General features: G+C 44.0%; 1 protein-coding gene across 2 annotated transcripts in view; it reads right to left on the reverse strand.

Annotated features, from left to right (window-relative positions):
- Positions 1–17,847, reverse strand: part of NUP214 (nucleoporin 214) — a 37,644-nt gene extending 19,797 nt beyond the window's left edge. For both annotated transcript variants that reach the window (XM_085076991.1, XM_085076990.1), the window contains exons 1-24: positions 17,724–17,847; positions 17,212–17,407; positions 16,396–16,547; positions 15,931–16,135; positions 15,389–15,459; positions 14,947–15,010; positions 14,584–14,687; positions 14,181–14,287; positions 13,964–14,030; positions 13,320–13,443; positions 11,321–11,482; positions 9,723–10,179; positions 8,269–8,444; positions 7,646–7,737; positions 7,235–7,324; positions 6,745–6,894; positions 6,353–6,511; positions 4,235–4,338; positions 3,540–3,719; positions 3,000–3,085; positions 2,811–2,894; positions 2,257–2,502; positions 1,448–1,612; positions 861–969 (exon numbers count right to left, since the gene is read on the reverse strand). In XM_085076991.1, the coding sequence (XP_084933117.1) occupies positions 861–969; positions 1,448–1,612; positions 2,257–2,502; positions 2,811–2,894; positions 3,000–3,085; positions 3,540–3,719; positions 4,235–4,338; positions 6,353–6,511; positions 6,745–6,894; positions 7,235–7,324; positions 7,646–7,737; positions 8,269–8,444; positions 9,723–10,179; positions 11,321–11,482; positions 13,320–13,443; positions 13,964–14,030; positions 14,181–14,287; positions 14,584–14,687; positions 14,947–15,010; positions 15,389–15,459; positions 15,931–16,135; positions 16,396–16,547; positions 17,212–17,407; positions 17,724–17,765 (3,392 nt within the window). In that variant the 5' untranslated portion in view covers positions 17,766–17,847. The remainder of the gene's footprint in view (positions 1–860; positions 970–1,447; positions 1,613–2,256; positions 2,503–2,810; positions 2,895–2,999; positions 3,086–3,539; positions 3,720–4,234; positions 4,339–6,352; positions 6,512–6,744; positions 6,895–7,234; positions 7,325–7,645; positions 7,738–8,268; positions 8,445–9,722; positions 10,180–11,320; positions 11,483–13,319; positions 13,444–13,963; positions 14,031–14,180; positions 14,288–14,583; positions 14,688–14,946; positions 15,011–15,388; positions 15,460–15,930; positions 16,136–16,395; positions 16,548–17,211; positions 17,408–17,723) is intronic.
- Positions 17,848–18,667: the final 820 nt, after the last annotated feature.

The raw sequence follows: 18,667 nt of genomic DNA on the forward strand, positions 1-18,667 counted from the left end.
AGACAGTTTCAAGGTTGTTACAACGACAGGGAAAAGGCCTAGTCCTAGGCTGGTGACAGAGTCTGGTGATAAGAGAGAAATCTCTGGAATGAGCTGAGCTGGCTCTTGTCTGCAGGAAGCAGAGAAGGGAAGCCAAGTGTTGGAGCCAACTCACAATAAATGGTAACAAGAAATTCAAGGTTAAATACCAGAAGTTAACATTCATAGTTTACTCATGAGGAAGAGCCTTGCAGCTCGACAATGTTCCAATGTGAGTGGCCCCAGTGACAGCCAACCCTTCAGTCAAAATTCTGATGTCAAAACATTTGTGACAAGTTTCCAGAAAAGCCAAAGCACAGTTCTCTCTCCCTCAGGGGGTCAATCTGGGAACAGAGGAGGCATAACTCCAGAGGTTTTCTCTACGAAGGATGACAAAGTAGAAGGAAAACATCTGGACAGCCTAAAGTCACAGACCACACTCAGTGACAGAGGGCTGCACTTCCCTCACTGAAAGAGGTAGAACAGAGGTAGTGACTGGAGAGCTACCAGGTCCATATTTCATATTAGCAGTAAAACCACTGAGTCCCAAAAGGAGAGAATGCACTAAAATGCATTTCACAGACAAACGGAGAAGGAGGTTAATACCAATCTCGTCATTTGTTCAGAACAAGCCATTAGCAAATCTTTGAATGACCTGGAAAGATCTTTCTCTCTTTCTTTCTTTCAATCCACAAACCAATACTCTTCTCTAAATGCACCCACTTCAGTCCTTCCACAGCCAGAGTCTGTAGAACACTGCTACTGCTCCCCACTGGCAGATGTGCTCCAGTGCAAATGCTACCAAAGGCAAGAAGAAAGAAGGGCTGCCTTCACTCACTCACCCTATTACTGCAGAGACTGTTGGAGTCAGTGCACCAGACTTGAGCTCTCGAACATTCACCACCTGAGGAACGTTCTTCAGAGTTGATTCAGTCAAGGAGGTGCTTACAGCTTTAAGGAATAAAAAAAGGGGGGGAAATGTAAAGACAATCTCCATATTAAACATTTAATTTCATTCAATATGCCCTGAATAACTCAAAAAAATGCATCTATATGTTTCTAGAACATATATAATGTACCTGGCCCAAAACATTTGGAACCTCAGACTCCATTCAGGACAAAAAAGGTGGGCAGCAATCTATACAGTTGGTACATTTTTGTTGTTTGCTGACCAAATCTAATTATTCTTATCAATTCTCTCTTTCTTACATTGTATCATCTTTTGTTAACAGAAATGAGAATTTCTCAGGTATTTTGCACTAGCAGCTTACAGGAAAAAGGAAGACAAAGGAACACTGGATAGCTCAGAGGTGCAACAACTACAAATGTGCCACATTTTGTTTTATGATCTCCTCTGAGAGCACTAAATCCCTGTGAAAGCCACATTCAACTGCTCAGAGATCACTTGGGCAATTAGCCATCCTTTTACCTGGGGACTGATTAGCAGCCATCTGCCTCTGCAGAGCTGCTGCAGCAGCTGCTTGTGGTGCTGGAACAGTGACAGTGGGAGCAGGGGCCCCGTGTTTCACAGTCTTTGTTGCAAGCATTGTACTGTCTGCCCCTTGTGGGATGATTCTGTTTGAAGATGTAGGCACTACAAAAACAAATTAACAAAAGAATTAGCTCACTGTTTCTCTACAAATCAAGGAGTCCTTGAAAGCCTTTGCAGTTCCTCTAAGTACACAGCTTCCTTCTGACAGCACTGATGTGCAGGCTATTCAAACAATCAACACAATCTGTCCCTGGTATATCCCAAGGAATTCAGTAAGTCTTAATAGACGCCATTTCAGTGCATTAGAGGACTTTCAGTTTGCTGTTACAGACACTTTTGCTGACACCTTATTTTTCTCTCTGGCTGCAGAGATTAAAGAAACCTCTCTTGCACAAGGAAAACTGAGTGTATGCAAATGCAGTTCTTACTGAGACTTGCTGGGCTCAGAACTCCTAATCTTGGCCACATCAACCAAATGCAGTAGTATTTCAGTTTCTTTGTCTCTGGGGAATATTTTAGGTCACTACAATCTGAAAGGACCAGGCTGTCACAAAAACACAATCAGTGAGTTAGGGTGTTTTAGGGCTTTTAGCTCAAGTTCATGAGGCTGCTGCTCCTGGGAATTTGGCAATGTAAATCTGTAAACTGCTCTCATTTCTCCAGGGCCCAAAGCACCGGCAGTGGATACAGTGGTTAAAGTTACCCACAAGAACACACTGAGAAGAGACACTGCAAACACAACTCACACAAACTACCCAGGGAGAGGTGCTGTTTCCCAAAGGACGGAGACTGAGCCATCAAACCAGGCTGGATAGAGGGAGTTCGGACCACAGGAGCATGACGAGGGACTTGGACTGGGGCAGCCTCTTCTTCCTGGTCCACTGCTTGAGAATCATCATTCTCCAGTGACTGGGAAACTGAGGATGTTGAGCTCACTTCATCCAAATCTTCATAGTATCTCGTGGACAAGAACGCAGATCGGGACAAACTTGCTGCAGTAACAAAACCAAAATTCAGTATTAGGTTGAGGGAACCATCCAGTGTAACAGCCAGACAAATGCACCCTGGTTTAGGATGCTCTCCTGTGGACTTGTTTTAATTCTGCGTTGATAGGATTTGACTTTTACCTCCCTGGAAAGGCAGCCTTCAACCAGACAGCAGTTGAAGGCAATTGTTAGAACAGATGTGGGAAGTCAAAAGGGGTTGAGAAGTCAAAAGCCAATTCCAGGACTCAGTCCCACAGCAGGTAAGTCAACCTCCTGGAAAGCATTTCAGACAACTATGGGAACTAAAGCTTTACCTGGAGCTGTAGACCTAATTGGTGGAGTTTTCCTCTTGGCTAGGAAATTCCTCAACTGTGCCTGCTTCACTGGGGATAACTTAGCTGGAAAATGGAAGACAGTTATTAGTCCATAGTCAAACTGCAAGTAAAATAAAAAAAAGCAATTCACATTTATTGTGTGAATGCCAGGGAGAAAGAATAAATTACCAGGTGCTTTAGGCAGAGGTTTGGCATGTGATTTCAAAGTAGTTTTCATCAAATCGTTGCGCAGGCTTTCAAGGTCACTGTCAAAACTGGGACAAGGCAGAGCAGTGAAAAAAACACCATCAGCAGAAAGAAACCAACCAAAGCAGAAGCAAAACTGGGCCAAAGCAGCCAGTAGAACCATTGGTGTATCTGCAAGAACAATTGGCTCCTCCAGATACCGTGTGATTTAAACACATGCATCTTGAACTATTTTGGAAACTTCAAGAGCCTTTCACTTCTTCCCCTGAAGTCAGAAAACCAGCAGTACCTCAGCCTAGAGGCTTTATTATCCTCTTCAGTATAAAACCCCTTAACTTACAGGGAAAGTTTCTGCATCAAACAGTGTGTCCCAGAATATAAACGCTGAACTTCTGTATTACCTGGGCATGGTTCAGTATAATCTTTAGGACATCCTGTCCTCTCATACCATGCCCACAAAACATTCTCTGGAGGATGCAGATTCTCTGGGAGCAAGACAGGAAGAATTCATGTTTCATATACCTCTGAGCACTGTTTAGAGGTGTGTCACTGGGGACACTCCACTGAGATGTCTGGTTGTAGAGGCGGAGCTGCTGCAGGCTGTTCACCAGGTGGTTCAGTCTCTTCCTCTGCTGGTTGATGATTTCCCGGTTATTTGCCAGGGTGTTGAACAAAGTCTCTCGCTCAGGGACTACCAGACGCCTGCAGAGATCAGATAAAGAGTCAGGGATAAGGACCATTCTGTGTATCTGGGTCAGAGGCAGGCAAGCAAACACCAGTGGTTTAGTGGTTCAGTGGTTCTGGCTACTGAAACTCAAGGAGGTCAAACACCAAAGCAGTTCAGTCCATCTCAAATGTGTATTTCTCCTGTGGATATGCTGCCAGTCTATTCATGTAGCTCATTTGCTTCAAGATGTTTTATCTATTAGAAAGGTTTCATTAGCTGCCATCAATAAATTTCTATACAGCTTACTGTTTTTTGCTATAAACATTATTTGCACTGTACACAGAGACACAACAAGCTTGTAACATGGAAGAAGCCAGAGAGTCTGAACCTATGGCTCCTATTAGGAGTCTTAGCCAAGCTTTACTGCCAGACCTCTTGAAAAAGATGGAAAAAAAACGGGAAAAGGTTTCTGTCTGTTGATTAAAGGCTAATTCCCAATTCACTGATGTGTTCTTTGCAGTAGTTCTGTACTCCAGTTTCAATTACTCACTTCTGCTTTCTCTTCTGTTCCAGGTGGCGATCCCACTCCAAATCCAGGACATCATTCACATCCTGAACAGCAAACTTCACGTATTGGTGCAAGCGCCGGATTTCCTGCCATGCAAAGCAAAGTGAGTTTTTAATTCACTTCAGAAATCTCAGTTTCAGTTGAAGAAACCGAAGAATCTTTGGGCTCATTCAGTCCAAGCCAGGCAGTACTTGCCCGTATTTCTGCCTGGAAAGTTTTACCAGTACAACAGAACCCAACATAGTGAAAATTTACATAACAATCAATGGGGCACACACAGGGTTTGGCCTGGACATTTTACCCCTGCCCTCAATTAAAAATAATACTGTCCTTAATATTTGCAAAGCACTGCCAGGTCTTTACAAAAAGGGTTTTACAAACATCAGGCATTGTACAAAACAATCCTTATTTCAAATGCCACTTCCAGAACATGAGTCATTTGCTCCCATCTTACAACATTGAAACTTCTAACAATTATAAGTGATCAAAGCTTTGCAGGCTATTCACACGGCTCTAGGATGTCAGCATTCACAGACTATGATTCATGAAAGCACTCACAAATGCTCACACCTCCCACATTAAGGCAAGGAATTAATTTGACTTTTATAGGTAGGAAAATAAAAATAAATAAAAAGGATGTAGAGTAAAGTGACTTATCCATGACCACATAGTTGCACAACTGCAGCAGCTAAGCCAGAGACCTCTGGCCTCAATCCCTGCTCCCTAAACAAACCCAGAATTCAGCCTCATTCCTGTGATCCCTCCTGGTGGCATGGCAGGGCTACGGCTTGAACTCCAACCGTGCAAAATGAAAATGGGAACTGAGGTTGGTTTCAGATCATCTCAACAGAATGTTCACTTAAGTACAATGAAGCAACCAAGGATCACAGCTTGGGAAGAATTCCACTGCAAACGTTTTCAAGATATAGCTTGAAATTCTAGTGGGACATCCCCAGCCTGAAAGCAGATCCAGTCCTGCTGTGGGCTTAGTGTTAAACACTACCAAAATTTAAGAGTTGGAGCAGAGCTTTCTCATAAACTTTCACAAAGTTGACCCAAAAGTTCTCTCCTTCCACTCCAATCCACTTCCACTTCTCTCCCACTGTGTTATTCTTTCCTCATAGTCCTTTCTCTACACAGTGAAACACATACTTCAAGATTATCACTTCTCTGAAGTCTCAAGCACATGCTTTAAGTGTCACAGAGACATGGTGGACATCAAAGAAGGCATGCAATTAAGACTGTGAATCAATCAACAGAATCCAGGTGAAGATTAGACATCAGACCTAAAAGAAATTACTTTGGGTCAGCTGGTTTCTAATAACTGTGCATGGTCTTGATACCTACTGCCACAAAGATGACATTCAATTATGCCTTCAGCCTGCCAGTCAAACCTCTTGAGGGGAACTTAATCAGTGTATAAAAGACCAAGTATCATTTGTAGGGCACATTCACTCTATTTTGCTTAGGGTTAAAGAGCCCTCATCACCAGAGCTGTAACAAAAAGTGCTTCACCCCTACTTTCTTTCTTGTCTTTGAAAGCCTCTTTTTGTACTGCTGGTTATTTTCCTTTGTGCCCCAGCTTTTAGAATATCATTAAGCTTTATGCTCCACCATCCATGAAATTAACCACACAATTCTGTAAGTCATAATAAATCATCAAATTGTTCCATAAGGCACTTGCTGAAGATAAAAATAATTCCAAGAACTCTTCTATAAAGTGTAGAAAAAACCCCAACATTCTTTTATCTGAAATCCCTGAGCAAACACTACAGGCTGAGAAGGAACAGGATGTCAAGAGTCACATTCTAAGATTAGAATAGACTTGAATCTCAGGTGAACTACATCCCTTCAGAAGGAGTTTCGAATCATGCAAAATGATTCCATGTTGCAAATGGCAGCAACAGAGAGGAGCTTTAGGAGAGGATTTTCAGCATTTCTTGCAAACTCATGGAAAACAATGCTCACCACACTTTAAGTATTTGCTGTTTCAACATAGTCTAGTTTCTAGTTTCAACATAGAACAACAATGCTGGGCACTACAAGCAGTTTTATTTTATTTAAAACTCTCTATCAGGAGTTGACTGACATGATTCATACCTGAAGCTGAGCTTCACTCTTGGGATCCAAAGGTTTCTTATAGAGCAAGTGTAAATACCCCGAGCTACGATTCTGTTCATTCTGTTCTTTAGCCTCTTCTACCCCTGCAAATCCCTCCAGCAAGGTTGTCTTCAGAATGCTGATATCTCCATGAAGTGACTGCAAAGAGAAATCGAACAGATGGGACAAGGCTCAAAGTAACATTTTCCACAGCCATCTCTAGCATGAGGACTCCTGCAAGCATCTGCCTGAAAGCACAAAGGCAATGTCACCCCCACATTAATGCAGCAGAGTCAGATGTTCCATCTACAGTTCAGTTGTAGCAGATTAAGGAGGAACATCAGGTGAGGAACAGACAGTGCTGGCTCACAGTTTGAAGATACTCTGCTCACCTCTGTTGTCTCTTTAATTTCCAAGAGGAAGGTGTGAAGATCATCTGACTCAGTTCGCAACATCTTCATTTCCTCTGGAGTTCCAACCTGGAAACAGGCTTTGGAAGTCCTGGCCTTCAGCTCCTCCATCTCCTTTTGAAAATGTGCAATCTGCAAAGTCAAGCAGAAGAAAGGGCAGCCACTGAAAATACAGCAGGGTCTGGAACAAATGTCACAGCTCTTGGATCATGCGTCAGCTATGCCATAAACACCTGGCACTTTGAAGCAAAAGCAGGAAATTCTTCCTGAAAATAAGAAAGAATACTCCACCTTCTCAGCAAAGTGACTGAGGATGACTGAACAGGACAAACAAATAGCAACTACAAACCAAGCTAATAATCTTAGGAAAAATTTCCATTCTGATTTCTAAACTACTTACAGACACCATCAGAACATAGCTGAACTGAAGTGCCTGTGTGGTGTTATGAAGAAAACTGCTTGAAAATCTCACCTCCTCTCTGATTCCTGCTATGACTGGGTCTGACTCCTTCCACTGGTGGGTCTGTTTCTCTAAAGCTGTGCTGGGGAGTGCTGATTTGCTCTGGGGAAAAAAAAAAGATAAAACCAAAACCAGTATTAAGGATACATCCATTGCAACAGGGAGATTAAAATATCAAAAAAGGCCTGATGTTAGAAACTTCATTCAGACACCAGACACTCTGGTTCTAACAACATAGGTCAAAATACAGCTCTCTACAAACATGCAGAGAGCATTGTTTCAAAACCACAGATTTGCTACTATTTCAAAGCCAAAAGTTAATTCTTTGACCTATGAACATTAGTTCAGTCCAAGGAATTCTAAGCAATTCATGGACCATGCAAAACATTCACCCTCCAAAGCACCCAGTCAAGTTCCTGTTACCTGAGCAGAGCTTGGCTTTGCTGCTGATGGGGTGATTTTGGGGCTCTTCTGTACCAAGGAAGCTGAAGGAGTATTTTGAGCAGGACGTGCCACTGGAATTTAAGAAGAACAGTAATTTATGAACTTATACAAATCTTGAGAAAGCAGGCTGTGATGAGAAACACAATCATCACTGATAATCCAAAAACAGTAGTGTTATGGGCCCCAATGCAAGAACACACCTTCCTCAGGTGCCTTTTCACTTCCATCCAACCTCTCTGTGACTACTTTGAACTCTAATCATAATAAATGCAGATGGAAGGTAAGACACTGATTTGTGTGACTGCCCAGAAACATTCCCAATAAGAGCACTGAAAATGCCAAAGCTCCTGGGTGAACTTAAACAGCTGAATGTAATTATTTCACACATGGCTCTCTGAAGAATAAAGAGCACAAATGGAAAAACTGCTCAGTTGCAAGACTAAGTGATTCACATCATGATGGTGTGCCAACCAGGAGGGCCTCTACAGCAGGAAAAGCAGTAGGAAAAACAAGAAAGAAGCCAAATGAAACTCACTGTGTCCTACAACTTTTTAAACGTTGTTTATAATGCATTATTCCCAACAATATGGACAGACTCCTACCTGTGGTGGGCACAGGGGATGAAGTCTTCAGTGGTGTGGCAGGAGGGGCTGTGACAGGAGTGGACTGGCTCAGAGAACCTCCAGGAGCAGTTTTGGAAGTGGTTGAGAAGGAAAACATGGTGGAAGTGCATTGACCACTGCTGCTGGTGGGAGAAGAGGTGTCTACAGCAGCAAACCTGCAACAGAATGAAGAAATGAGGGATCAGCAACAACTCAAGCTTCAGATACAAAATCACAAGTGCAACTTCTGAGGATAGTGGGAAGGAGCCATTCAGGATTATTTCTGCATACATGGAACCACAAAGACTTCTATCTTAGATCCCCCCAGGAGCAAAAGCTAAATGCCAGCAAAAAGTACTACCCTGCTTCAAATGCATCTCATCATTTTGCCCCAACTATAGCAAATCTGAGCTGCCCTTCACTGTCATCCTCTCAGCAAGGCTCAAACAGAAATTCTGCAAGAAAATATGGATTTCTATTCATTTGCAAACTCAGCTCCTCAAGGCAGCCAATTTAAACATTCAGCCAATTCACTGGCATATCATTTGCTTTATACACAAAATATAAAAAGCCCTAAGAGCTCCCATCAGATCCTGGTGTAGTAAAGATTTTTTCTAATTAAAAAATAATCATTGGAACCATCAGAAATTTCCTGTGATGCATTTACATGAAAGTTCTTCTCCTTAAAAAGCAGCTCCAATTAACACAGCTCTGTGTTTTAAACCACTTTTTCTAAAAATAGAGAGCAAGTCTCAGGAGTTGGAGGGAAGAGTGGGTGTATGACATCTGAGAACACTCACTCAAACCCATTTTGCATCATTTCTAATCAATATTAGTTTTTTTCAGTTGGTGTGAACAAGCTTTGAAGATTCCAAATCCTGTGCTCAGTGAGCAAGTGTCCATTTAAGAACAGAACCAAAAGGTCTGGCACTTTCTCTGCTGAACACAGAGTAGCAAAGCAACTGTGGCTTCAGCTTCCTCTCAAGCTGGGGGTAAGGAATCTTCCACAAACAGTCAAGAGAAACTTGTGCTATCACCACCCCACTAAATCAGTCCAGACAGAAGGGATTTCCCAGCATTCCATCATGGCTAAATCTTTAGCCATGATTTGCAACAAACCAAAGCACGGAATCACTGTTTGATGCCTGTGAGACAAATATATAAAAAACCCTCTAAGTCTCTGGCAATTTATCAGTCTGATTTTTGGCACTGTCCCTTGACTAGTACCATGCCCATGAACATAACCTCTGGCATGGGAAGCACTAGGGGGTTTTCACAGCCAAGACAGCTACATCCTGGATAAAGAGGAGCTTCCTCAGTGCTTTCTTGGGAACATGGGGAACAGCTGGCAAGGCAAAAAGCCAGACACCATCTCCAGAACTACCACACATCATCCATGCCTGCAGCAACTTAACAAGTATCCAGCCCCTGCATTCACTACTGAATCTACTTACTTCTCATTGAGGTTCACTTTGACTGAAGAAGCTGAAGGTGCAAAAGATGACTTCTGTGCAGCAGGTGCTGTGGAGAGCGATGGCCCAGACGAGCTGTCTGCAGCTGGTTTAAAGTTCATGGATCCAAAAGGAAAGGAGGTGGCAGTAGCTGTTGTAGTGGTGCCTACAGAAGCAGGAGCCACGGATGCCTTGGAAGAAGCAGAGGAGAAAGAGAATGTTGCTGCTCCAGTCAGAGCAGGAGTCTGGGCTTGCTTGGAGGCATCAGAGGTAAAGGAATACGGTAGAGGATCACTGCCTGTGGAGCCAGGAATCTTCACAGCTGAAGGCATGAAGGAAAAAACAGCTGCTCCACTCCCTGCTGGAGGCTGACTTGAGGTGGGCACAGTGGGAGTAACACCTGGTACTGGCTCAGGCTTTAGAGAAGTCGGAGGAGTGGTTGGAGTTGTGGCAGTACTTCCTGCAGAAAGACAAACGGGAAAAAGGAGGCTCATGTGGCTGCACTGACTAGTGACAGGAGGTATTGCAAGGCCTAATCTGTTTGATGGGGACAGCTCAGCACTGCTTCTCCCACTGGACAGTGAGGAAGAGAGATGGCAGAGCTGGGCTTCCAGTCCCCAAACCCAGCAAGTGATACAGAAACTGTACAAAGTCACAATCAGTACAACAATCTGCCCAGATTAATGTTGTCTGCAGTTTCCTGTGAAAAAGCTTCACCTTCCTCCATTGATTTGGATGAGGTTCCTGCCATCTCAAATAAAACAGACAGTCAGCACACAAGTTAGCCAGCACTGCAGGGAGGCAGGCTGCCAAACAACAGCATTCTGGCTGGGGAAGGAGAAGCAAATTTGGGCATAGGGAAGAAAATGGTGCATTTGCAATTATTCCTCCATGCATGCAGACAAGGAAACAATCATCTTACTTGCCTACATCACACTACACAGGGCAATACATCTATAACTCAAACAAAACTACTCTTCTTCACCTGCTGACACAATTTTCACGGTGCTGAAGAGATCTTTAAATAGGATTTAAATAGGATTTTGTTTAAATAGGATTTTGCTGCAGCCAAAAGCCTTAGTTCCTATCATGACCTTCTCTGGCAAAACTACGGAGGAAAACCATTCCCTGTCTGAAGTGTGCAGACCACGTTTTGGGTCTGCACAGGGCTTGGTCCTTGTCCTGATGCAGAGCCTGCAGTCACTGCTGCAGTCAGAATCATTCACCTCAAAGCTGGGCAAAGAGCCTCCTAAAACTGCTTTGGCCCTGCTCTCCAAAGGCTGATTGCACAGGAGAGCCCAAATGCACAGCCTGTAAAATGCTTAAAATCCCACAAACAGGTTTAAATATTGGACTCAATGATCTTAGAGGTCTTTCCCAAACTAAAGGATTCTGTGATTCAGTGAACAGGACTAGATAATTTCACACTGATGCACAAAAGACAGAACCGTCCTGGGAGCTTAAAACACCCAAGAACTGCTCCCCATTATAAAGAAAAAATGTTTTCTGTGGCCACATACATGACTGATTACTGAACTGACAGATCAGTATGACAAAGATCCACAAATCCAAGTGTTCCCCACACCCACTGGAGCACTCACCTACTGACTTTGGAACTCTCTCCCCCACCAACTGCAGTGGCTCCGGGGTCACAATAAGTGACCTGACCCCTGGGTTTTGGTTGATCATGTAAAACGGGCAGAGCACACCATCTGTAGAGAGCAGGATCAGAACTGGAGCTGGAGCAAGGATCTTCTCATCACCTGCCAGAGATCACACATGTAAGTCCTGCAGTCAAAGCTTCCTGTTCTGCTACTACTGGAATTGCCACCTTCATGTGACTTTCTTCACACAGTATTTCTTACATTTCTCCCTTCTTGCTTTCATTTGTCTTTGTTCCCTTGCTTCTCTGTCAACGCTCAGCTCTCTTTTTCCTTTTGTGTTCCTTTCTGTTCCTGACTTCATGTTTCATAAAAGGCTTATTTTGACAATCAAATGTCATCTCCTGAATGACAAAGCCCAACTTTCACCCATGAATTCCTGTGCCAAGCTTTTTCAGATTTTAAAGCAGTCCTTTTTCCTCACTGATACTCTGCTCCCTCTTTCAATTCCTTTCAGCAATCCCCACATTCCATTGGGTCCTGTCACCTCATTAACATTCATGTGCATAAAGTACAAAACAGAATTGCTACATAGGAAGCTTTTTAACTTTAAAGAAAGCCAACATCAAATAAATATTCTCATGATCTGAACCACTGATATAAAATACTTGTGCTTTATGAAGCTGCTTTGTGAGTCTCCTTCAGTACAAAAATTCTCAGCACAGTTACAGGCCCCAGAACACTCCTTACAGTTCTAAAAGAAATTCTACAATGGTTGAACTGTGCTTAATTTAAAAAAACCCACAAAACAAATCTAGAGTGCAGGAAAAATCTGCTATAATCATGGTGCCTTGTTTGTAAGGCAGTGCAGTGGATGGCTATGTTTCTCTACCTAATGGATCTTCAGGAAAAGTATGCTAGGGAAGGACAGTTTCCACATGGGAACAAACTCCAGGACAAATCAGGTTTCTTTACAACCTAAATTTGCTGTGAACTGCAAAGCCAATTAATGTAGAGTCAAATTCGGTGTGAGAACACAGAATCTGTTAGCAAAAAGCTTCCTTAAAAACCTTTCTAAAAACTCTGAGGCAGCACAACGCAGGCTTTAAAAAATCTGTCCTGACAGATTCCTTAATCCAGTAACTGTATAGATTAACAGAGAAAAGGCTTCAAATTCAATTTGGTATCCAAGTATAAAGTTTGACCTTAACTCCCTACTGTAGGTTTTCTTTCAGGTAAAGTTCTCAGTTAACAGGCACCCTCCTGTGCTCTTCAGGAACTCCTGACTGCAGTGCCTTCCACTCTGCCTGAAGGCATCTCTATTTCAATCTGTCTCTGGGCTTCAAGGAAGAATTCTCAGAATTCACTAAGATACAACACAATAGCTTAGATTTCACAAGGTACTTTGAAGAACCTTCAGACAGCACAGAAGGTACACCAATAATGCAGCTGAGGAGACGTAGAGCACAGCAGGGTTTAGGCAGTACAGACCTTGTGCTTTAATGCTGAATTAAAACCTACACATTCACCCCAGTGATCTTTGCTGTTTCTGGCTCTGAAACCAATCCCCTTTTCCTTTAGTTCTGTGCAAATGTACTTGATACAAAACAGTTCTGCAAAAGGACACAAGTGACAAGAATAAAGAACACCTCACAGGCAGCCTGAAATCCCTGGTGTTGGAACACAACTCCTTTAAACTCACTATAATCCCAGTTCTGGAGAACACAGATGGAACTCAGGAGCTTTGTTTGCCATGTCTGTTGGTGTCATATCCCAGGATGCTGAAAGCTCCAAGCAAGAACTGTATTTAACACTTAGTCACTGAATCCTTACACAGAAGTAAGGCCACGTGCTGTGGGTTTGGTAAAAACAGCAGGAGGTATGTTGGTCTCCCTCTCAGAATGATGTCCCAGAACTCTGAGCACAAGGCTGCCCCTCAAAAAGATCAAATATACTGAGATTTTTGGACTACTCCACAAGAAAGACTAACAAGACTTACTGATCATGATGGGCATGTTACTGGTGTAGTCTACAGCAACACCAACGGGAAGAGTGTCATCACTTTTATCTGTCACAGGAAGTTCTGCTCGGCTGGAATCCTCCAAAACCCACGATTCCCAATTCTGCAAAAAGTAAAATTATTATTATATTGACTACTGCTTTCCTGTGACCAGCCTTCTTCAGCATTCTAGCCTACAGCAGCTGAAACACCAGCTAGAGAGTATCTACTCAAGTTTGTCAGATTAACAAATGCTAGAAAGATCAGGGACCTTCAGAGATTTGTGTGACTTCTCGTGTATCATTGCATGTCAGAGGTCACACAGTTTTAATGCTTAATTTCAACTGATGACCTCAAGTGAATCACTTTAGTATAGTGAGTTTGAGATTTTGAGAGTGCCAAGTCAATCATGAGAAACAGACTTCTGGTACTTGGTTCACAACACACATCTCTTGTTCATCTAAGAATTAGCTTAAGATTCTGTACAATTTAGGAGCTTGTTTAGTTTTGGGATATCTTAAAAAAATTCATCATCCCATTGTATTCCAGGTCTTATTAGGTTATACTTGCATTTCTGGGAAAAAGAGTGTACTTTTGCACAAATGCAACCCAATCATATTCCACAAATGAAATAGAAACATTACCTGATCCCCTTGCCTGGCAAGAATGCTGACTTCTGTGGAAGCTGCTGAAGCTGCCAGAACTAGATCCCTGTAAGCAAGGACACAAACAGGTTAAAACTAACATGACAGTTCACCACTGCAAGGTCTACAAAAAGGAGGAACACAATCTGTGCAGAAGCACTGACCCCTCAGACATGCACACCAAGGGAAAAACCTTGCCATGATTCCTGCCACTCACCATTCCTCAACAAAATTGAGGAAGTAATGATGCTGTCTCTCAGTGCAGCTCGTATAGCATGGCTCCATGAAATTCACAAACTTCTCTGGTCGCTTCTCTTCCTTCTTCTGTAAGACAAACATTGATAATTTATCTTTCAACACACAAGCCAAGTAATCTCCCAGAAATACATCAGCACCAGGATACACCAATAATGTCATAATTTGATCTCAGCAGAGAACAGTGATTTTCAGGTGGGTTCTGCTTCCTCCACCCAATCCCCCTAACCTCAAAACCAAGATTTACACCAGAACCAAACTCGAACTCCACTTGAGACCAATGTCAATAATAACAGCAACTTGCCATTAACAAGAGCCAAGAACAAGCAACAAACACCTGTGTCATTGTGACTGCTGGCACTTACAGGCAATATGGCTATGACCACTTGTGGAGACATTTCCAGTGTCCCATCAGCCTCTGCATACACGATGGTAAAGACATACGTGCCAATCCAAAGCACGTCTAAAACTGAAAGAGAGAGCAAATACCTCAGCCAGAAACACTTTATAATAATACTTCCTTGTTGGTTTTAACTGTGTACAGCACACAAAAGGAAATGAGAAACAAATGGCAACCAACTCCTAAACTACCAAGCTTAAGAATCACAAAAAAGTCACACTAATCACATAAGCAGTGGTATACAGATTCTATAACAAAAGACAACTGGGAGAAGAACGAGTAAAATACTTTAAAGGAGAAAAAGCTAAAAAGTAATAAAAATATGTACCTTTAACAGGGTTGTCTGAGTCATAAAAGGGAGGGCAAGGGATTACTTTCTTCTCCTGCAGATTCTGCAAATAAAACAATTCTTAAATACACAGAAAAGGCAATAAACAAACCAACCTCAAATTTTGTGGAAAGCCCAGAGAACTGGTTTAGAGCAACTCACTCATTCTTTACACTCATCATGGGCCACTCAAACCACGACTTTTCGGTGTCCAGGGCAAACCTTAAACTAAACCAAATACTGGCCTAAGACACTCGAATATTGCTGAAGTACTTGGGCAGCATCACATGGCTAACACCAAGTGCCACCTAACCAAATCCTGTAGTTTGTGAAGCAAGAAACAACCAACCAAATGAAAAAAAAAAAACCAAACCAAAACCAGTAAAATATCATATTTCAAACATCTGAAAAGACATAAGGCCTTAATACCAGTAATACTTACAGGCAGATATTGCACCACAGTGCCATTTTGCCTCCCTGCAGCCAATTGTTTTCCCTTTGGGCTCCAACACACTAGGAAAAAAAAAAAAAAAAGAGGACTTCATTAGCACAAAGGAACTGGAGAGTTACAAGGCCACACAAAAACAGGACCAGTAAATTAAAACTGTGGCTTTTTCCACTGCAAAAAATCATCAATCCAAACTAAACAAGGAGTCATCCAGTCACAGGGAAAGCAAGATAGCACAGGTCAAAACCCAACAGGTGATGATGCTAATTTGCTTGTTTTCCCAGAAATGAGAGTCAAACAAACCGCAGGTGGGCACATTTGATAACTCACAAGACACAGCTGTTGCAATCAACTAGGAAAGAGTAATTCCATTGCAACACATTTTCTGAGTCTCACTGTGTTTAAACCCTTCCTTTTTTGTGAAGAATTTTATGAAACCTCTTCCTGAGACAAACGGCCTGTGTTTATACACCTCTCAATCTGTGTCTGCTCCTCAGTGTCCAACATTCTGAGTGCCCTCCAAGGCTGCCACTCACCAGATGTGACAGCAGCAGAGGACGGGAGTGTGGCATAGACCTTCACGGAGTCTGTGACCTGCAGGACAGAGATGCTGCCATCGGACAGGCAGATGGCCACCATGGTGGGACTGGCAGGGTTCCACTTCAGGTCATTGACCATGGCTGAGCTTCCTGAGTCCTTGGCCAGTTTGTGATGAGCAAATGCATGTTTCTGCTGTTTTGCCTTTCAGGAAAAATGAATACACAAGAGAGTAAGAGCACAGCACAAAACCAAGCTCTCCTGAAGTCATAGTTCAAAGCAGTTTTGATCTGCCTATAAATTCACAACTGATAAAAACAAGCAGATTTTGAGCTTACTGATCAACTCCTTCACAAGACATCTCTACAGAGACAGAAAATCCCAGCCCAGCTACACCTCTCCTCTGCTGTATTCTGGAAAAAAACCCCCAAACCAAAGCCAAAGCCACTTGGCATGTGCTGTACCTGATTTAGGAACGTGCGGACATCAAAAAAGCTGATGAAGGAGCCAATCTCACTGGACATCATACAGACAGACAGGGTGAGATTGTCACAGCTCAGGGCCAGGTGCTGCATAGGAAACTTCATGGGAACCACGGTACTCTGAATATTCTCCACTTAAAACACAAAAGGAAAGGAAGATGGAATGAAGGGACAAGTTTAAATAGCAAGAATTGTTCTTGTAAAACAATACAGCAAATTTATGCAAAAATCCTTAGTCCCACTAACAGAAGCTATCAAAGGTAACATGTAGAAAACTGTTTTCAGTAGAAAAACTGAATGAAAGCAAATCCCTTCATCTCTATCAATACAGTCTTGAGAGTTGCCAAATTCCTAGGAAAAGAAAATGTTGCTTTCCTTCCTCAGTAACCTGAGTAATAATAAGTGGAAAGATTTTTGGCTTTAGTTATTGTATGTACAGAGTGGAACAGTTATTAAGGAGAATGAAAACCATTTTGCACTCAGGTGCTGGAACAGTGGTTGCTTCCCCTCTCCTGGACAGTTGTTTAGTCAGAGTGGGTAACTCAGTGTGAGAACTCTGTCCCTCCACTCACACACATCCCTGACACATCCACAGACTCACAGCTCAAAGAATGGCTACCAACCCAACAAAGAATGGCTACTAATATTGTTCCTGCCTTCTCACAAATGAAACTGTGGCAATTCAAGTGCCTGACAGAGAATGACAAGGACTGTGACACATATCAGAAGCCAAGAGTTCCATGTCATAAATCCCATATAAACCTGTTTCTGCCAAAACCACGAGATAGTGTGTCTCACCAATTTTATTAGGATCTTCTCCTGTCTGTTTCTGCATGAGAAGATCCCTGGTATGGAAGATCTGCAGGCTGGTCCCTCCACCAGCAAAGACCAGCCCGTATTTGTTGGACACTGCGAGAAGACTGGAGCGCTCTTTGGGGAGATCATCAGGAGATTCAAAGACGCGAACCTTCTTCAATGCTCGGAACTGAAAATCCTGTTTGAGAGAGTTGGGAAGTTGGACCCACTGCGGTCCCTTCAACCTGCCCCATCCTGGCATTCTGGTTCACAAACACCGCAAAGATGCCTCAAAAAGCCCCAGCTATGTCCCGAGCCGACCTCCCCGGTCTGTCAGCCCCGCGGTCCCAACCCAGCCTGCCCCAGAACCCACCGCCCCTCCAGCCCAGGCCGAGTCCTCCCCAAGCCCCGCTCCCCTCCACCCCCACGCCAAGGCCCCCGGCTCGAGCCAAACCGCCTGCCAGCCCTCCCTGCGGGCTGCCCCCTCGCCCCGCCCGGCTCTCCCCGTGCCTTACCTTCATCTCCCGCTCGGGAACGACATCCATATCGTCCCCCATGGCGGCAGCGGTCCCGCCGCCCGCGCCCCGCCGGGAGAGCCGCACGCCGCTTCCGCTTCCGGCGGGGCCGCTCTGGCCGCGGCTCTCGCTGCTCCGGGTCATCCCACCGGCTCCTCCCCCGCCACAGCTGTGCCTAATAAACTCTATTTTCCCTCCCAGAGTCAGTTAGGCTGGGAATGATCTCTGAAGCCATCGACTCCAATCTGTGACAAGTCACCACCTTTTCAACCAGCACTGAGCGCCGCGTCCACTCGTTCCTCGAACACCTGCAGGGACGGTGACTCCAAACCTCCATGGGCAGCCCGTTCCGATGTCTAATCGCCCTTTCTGTGAAGAAATTCCTCCCGATGTCCAACCCGAACCTCCCCTGGCGCAGCTTAAGGCTGTGTCCTTTCACCTTGTATTTTCCACATGTTCTGGGGCGGTGGGAGCCTCAGAACCTGCGGCTGAGAACCAGCCCTGCTCAGAGCCAGCCCTGCTCCGTCCTGAGGGGACAGACCCCGCCGGGGCAGCCCCTGAGGGGACAGACACCGCTGTCGCCAGGATGGGCTCTGGCTGGCCCTGCCGAGCCATGGTGGAGCCTGGCTGGTGGCCCTTGGTGAGGGGCTTCGATGCTTTTCCTGTATCAGAGATCCAGTGTGGCTTCAGGTCTAAGGAATCACAAAAAATCCCGAGTTGGAAGGGACACTCGAGGATCATGAAATCAACTCCTGCCCTGCACAGGACAACCCAAAAATCCCACCATATCTCCTGTTGCCCAAACACTCCTGGAGCTCCGGCAGCCTTGGGGCTATGACCATTCCATTGGGAACCTGTTCAGTGTCCAAACATCCTCTGGGGGAAAAACCTTGTCCTAATTCCAACCTGACCCTCCCCGACACAGTTTCATGCCTTTCCTCACA

Source organism: Lichenostomus cassidix, chromosome 17 (genome assembly GCF_008360975.1).
Source record: "Lichenostomus cassidix isolate B80296 chromosome 17, HeHo_3.0, whole genome shotgun sequence".
NCBI lineage: Eukaryota > Metazoa > Chordata > Aves > Passeriformes > Meliphagidae > Lichenostomus > Lichenostomus cassidix.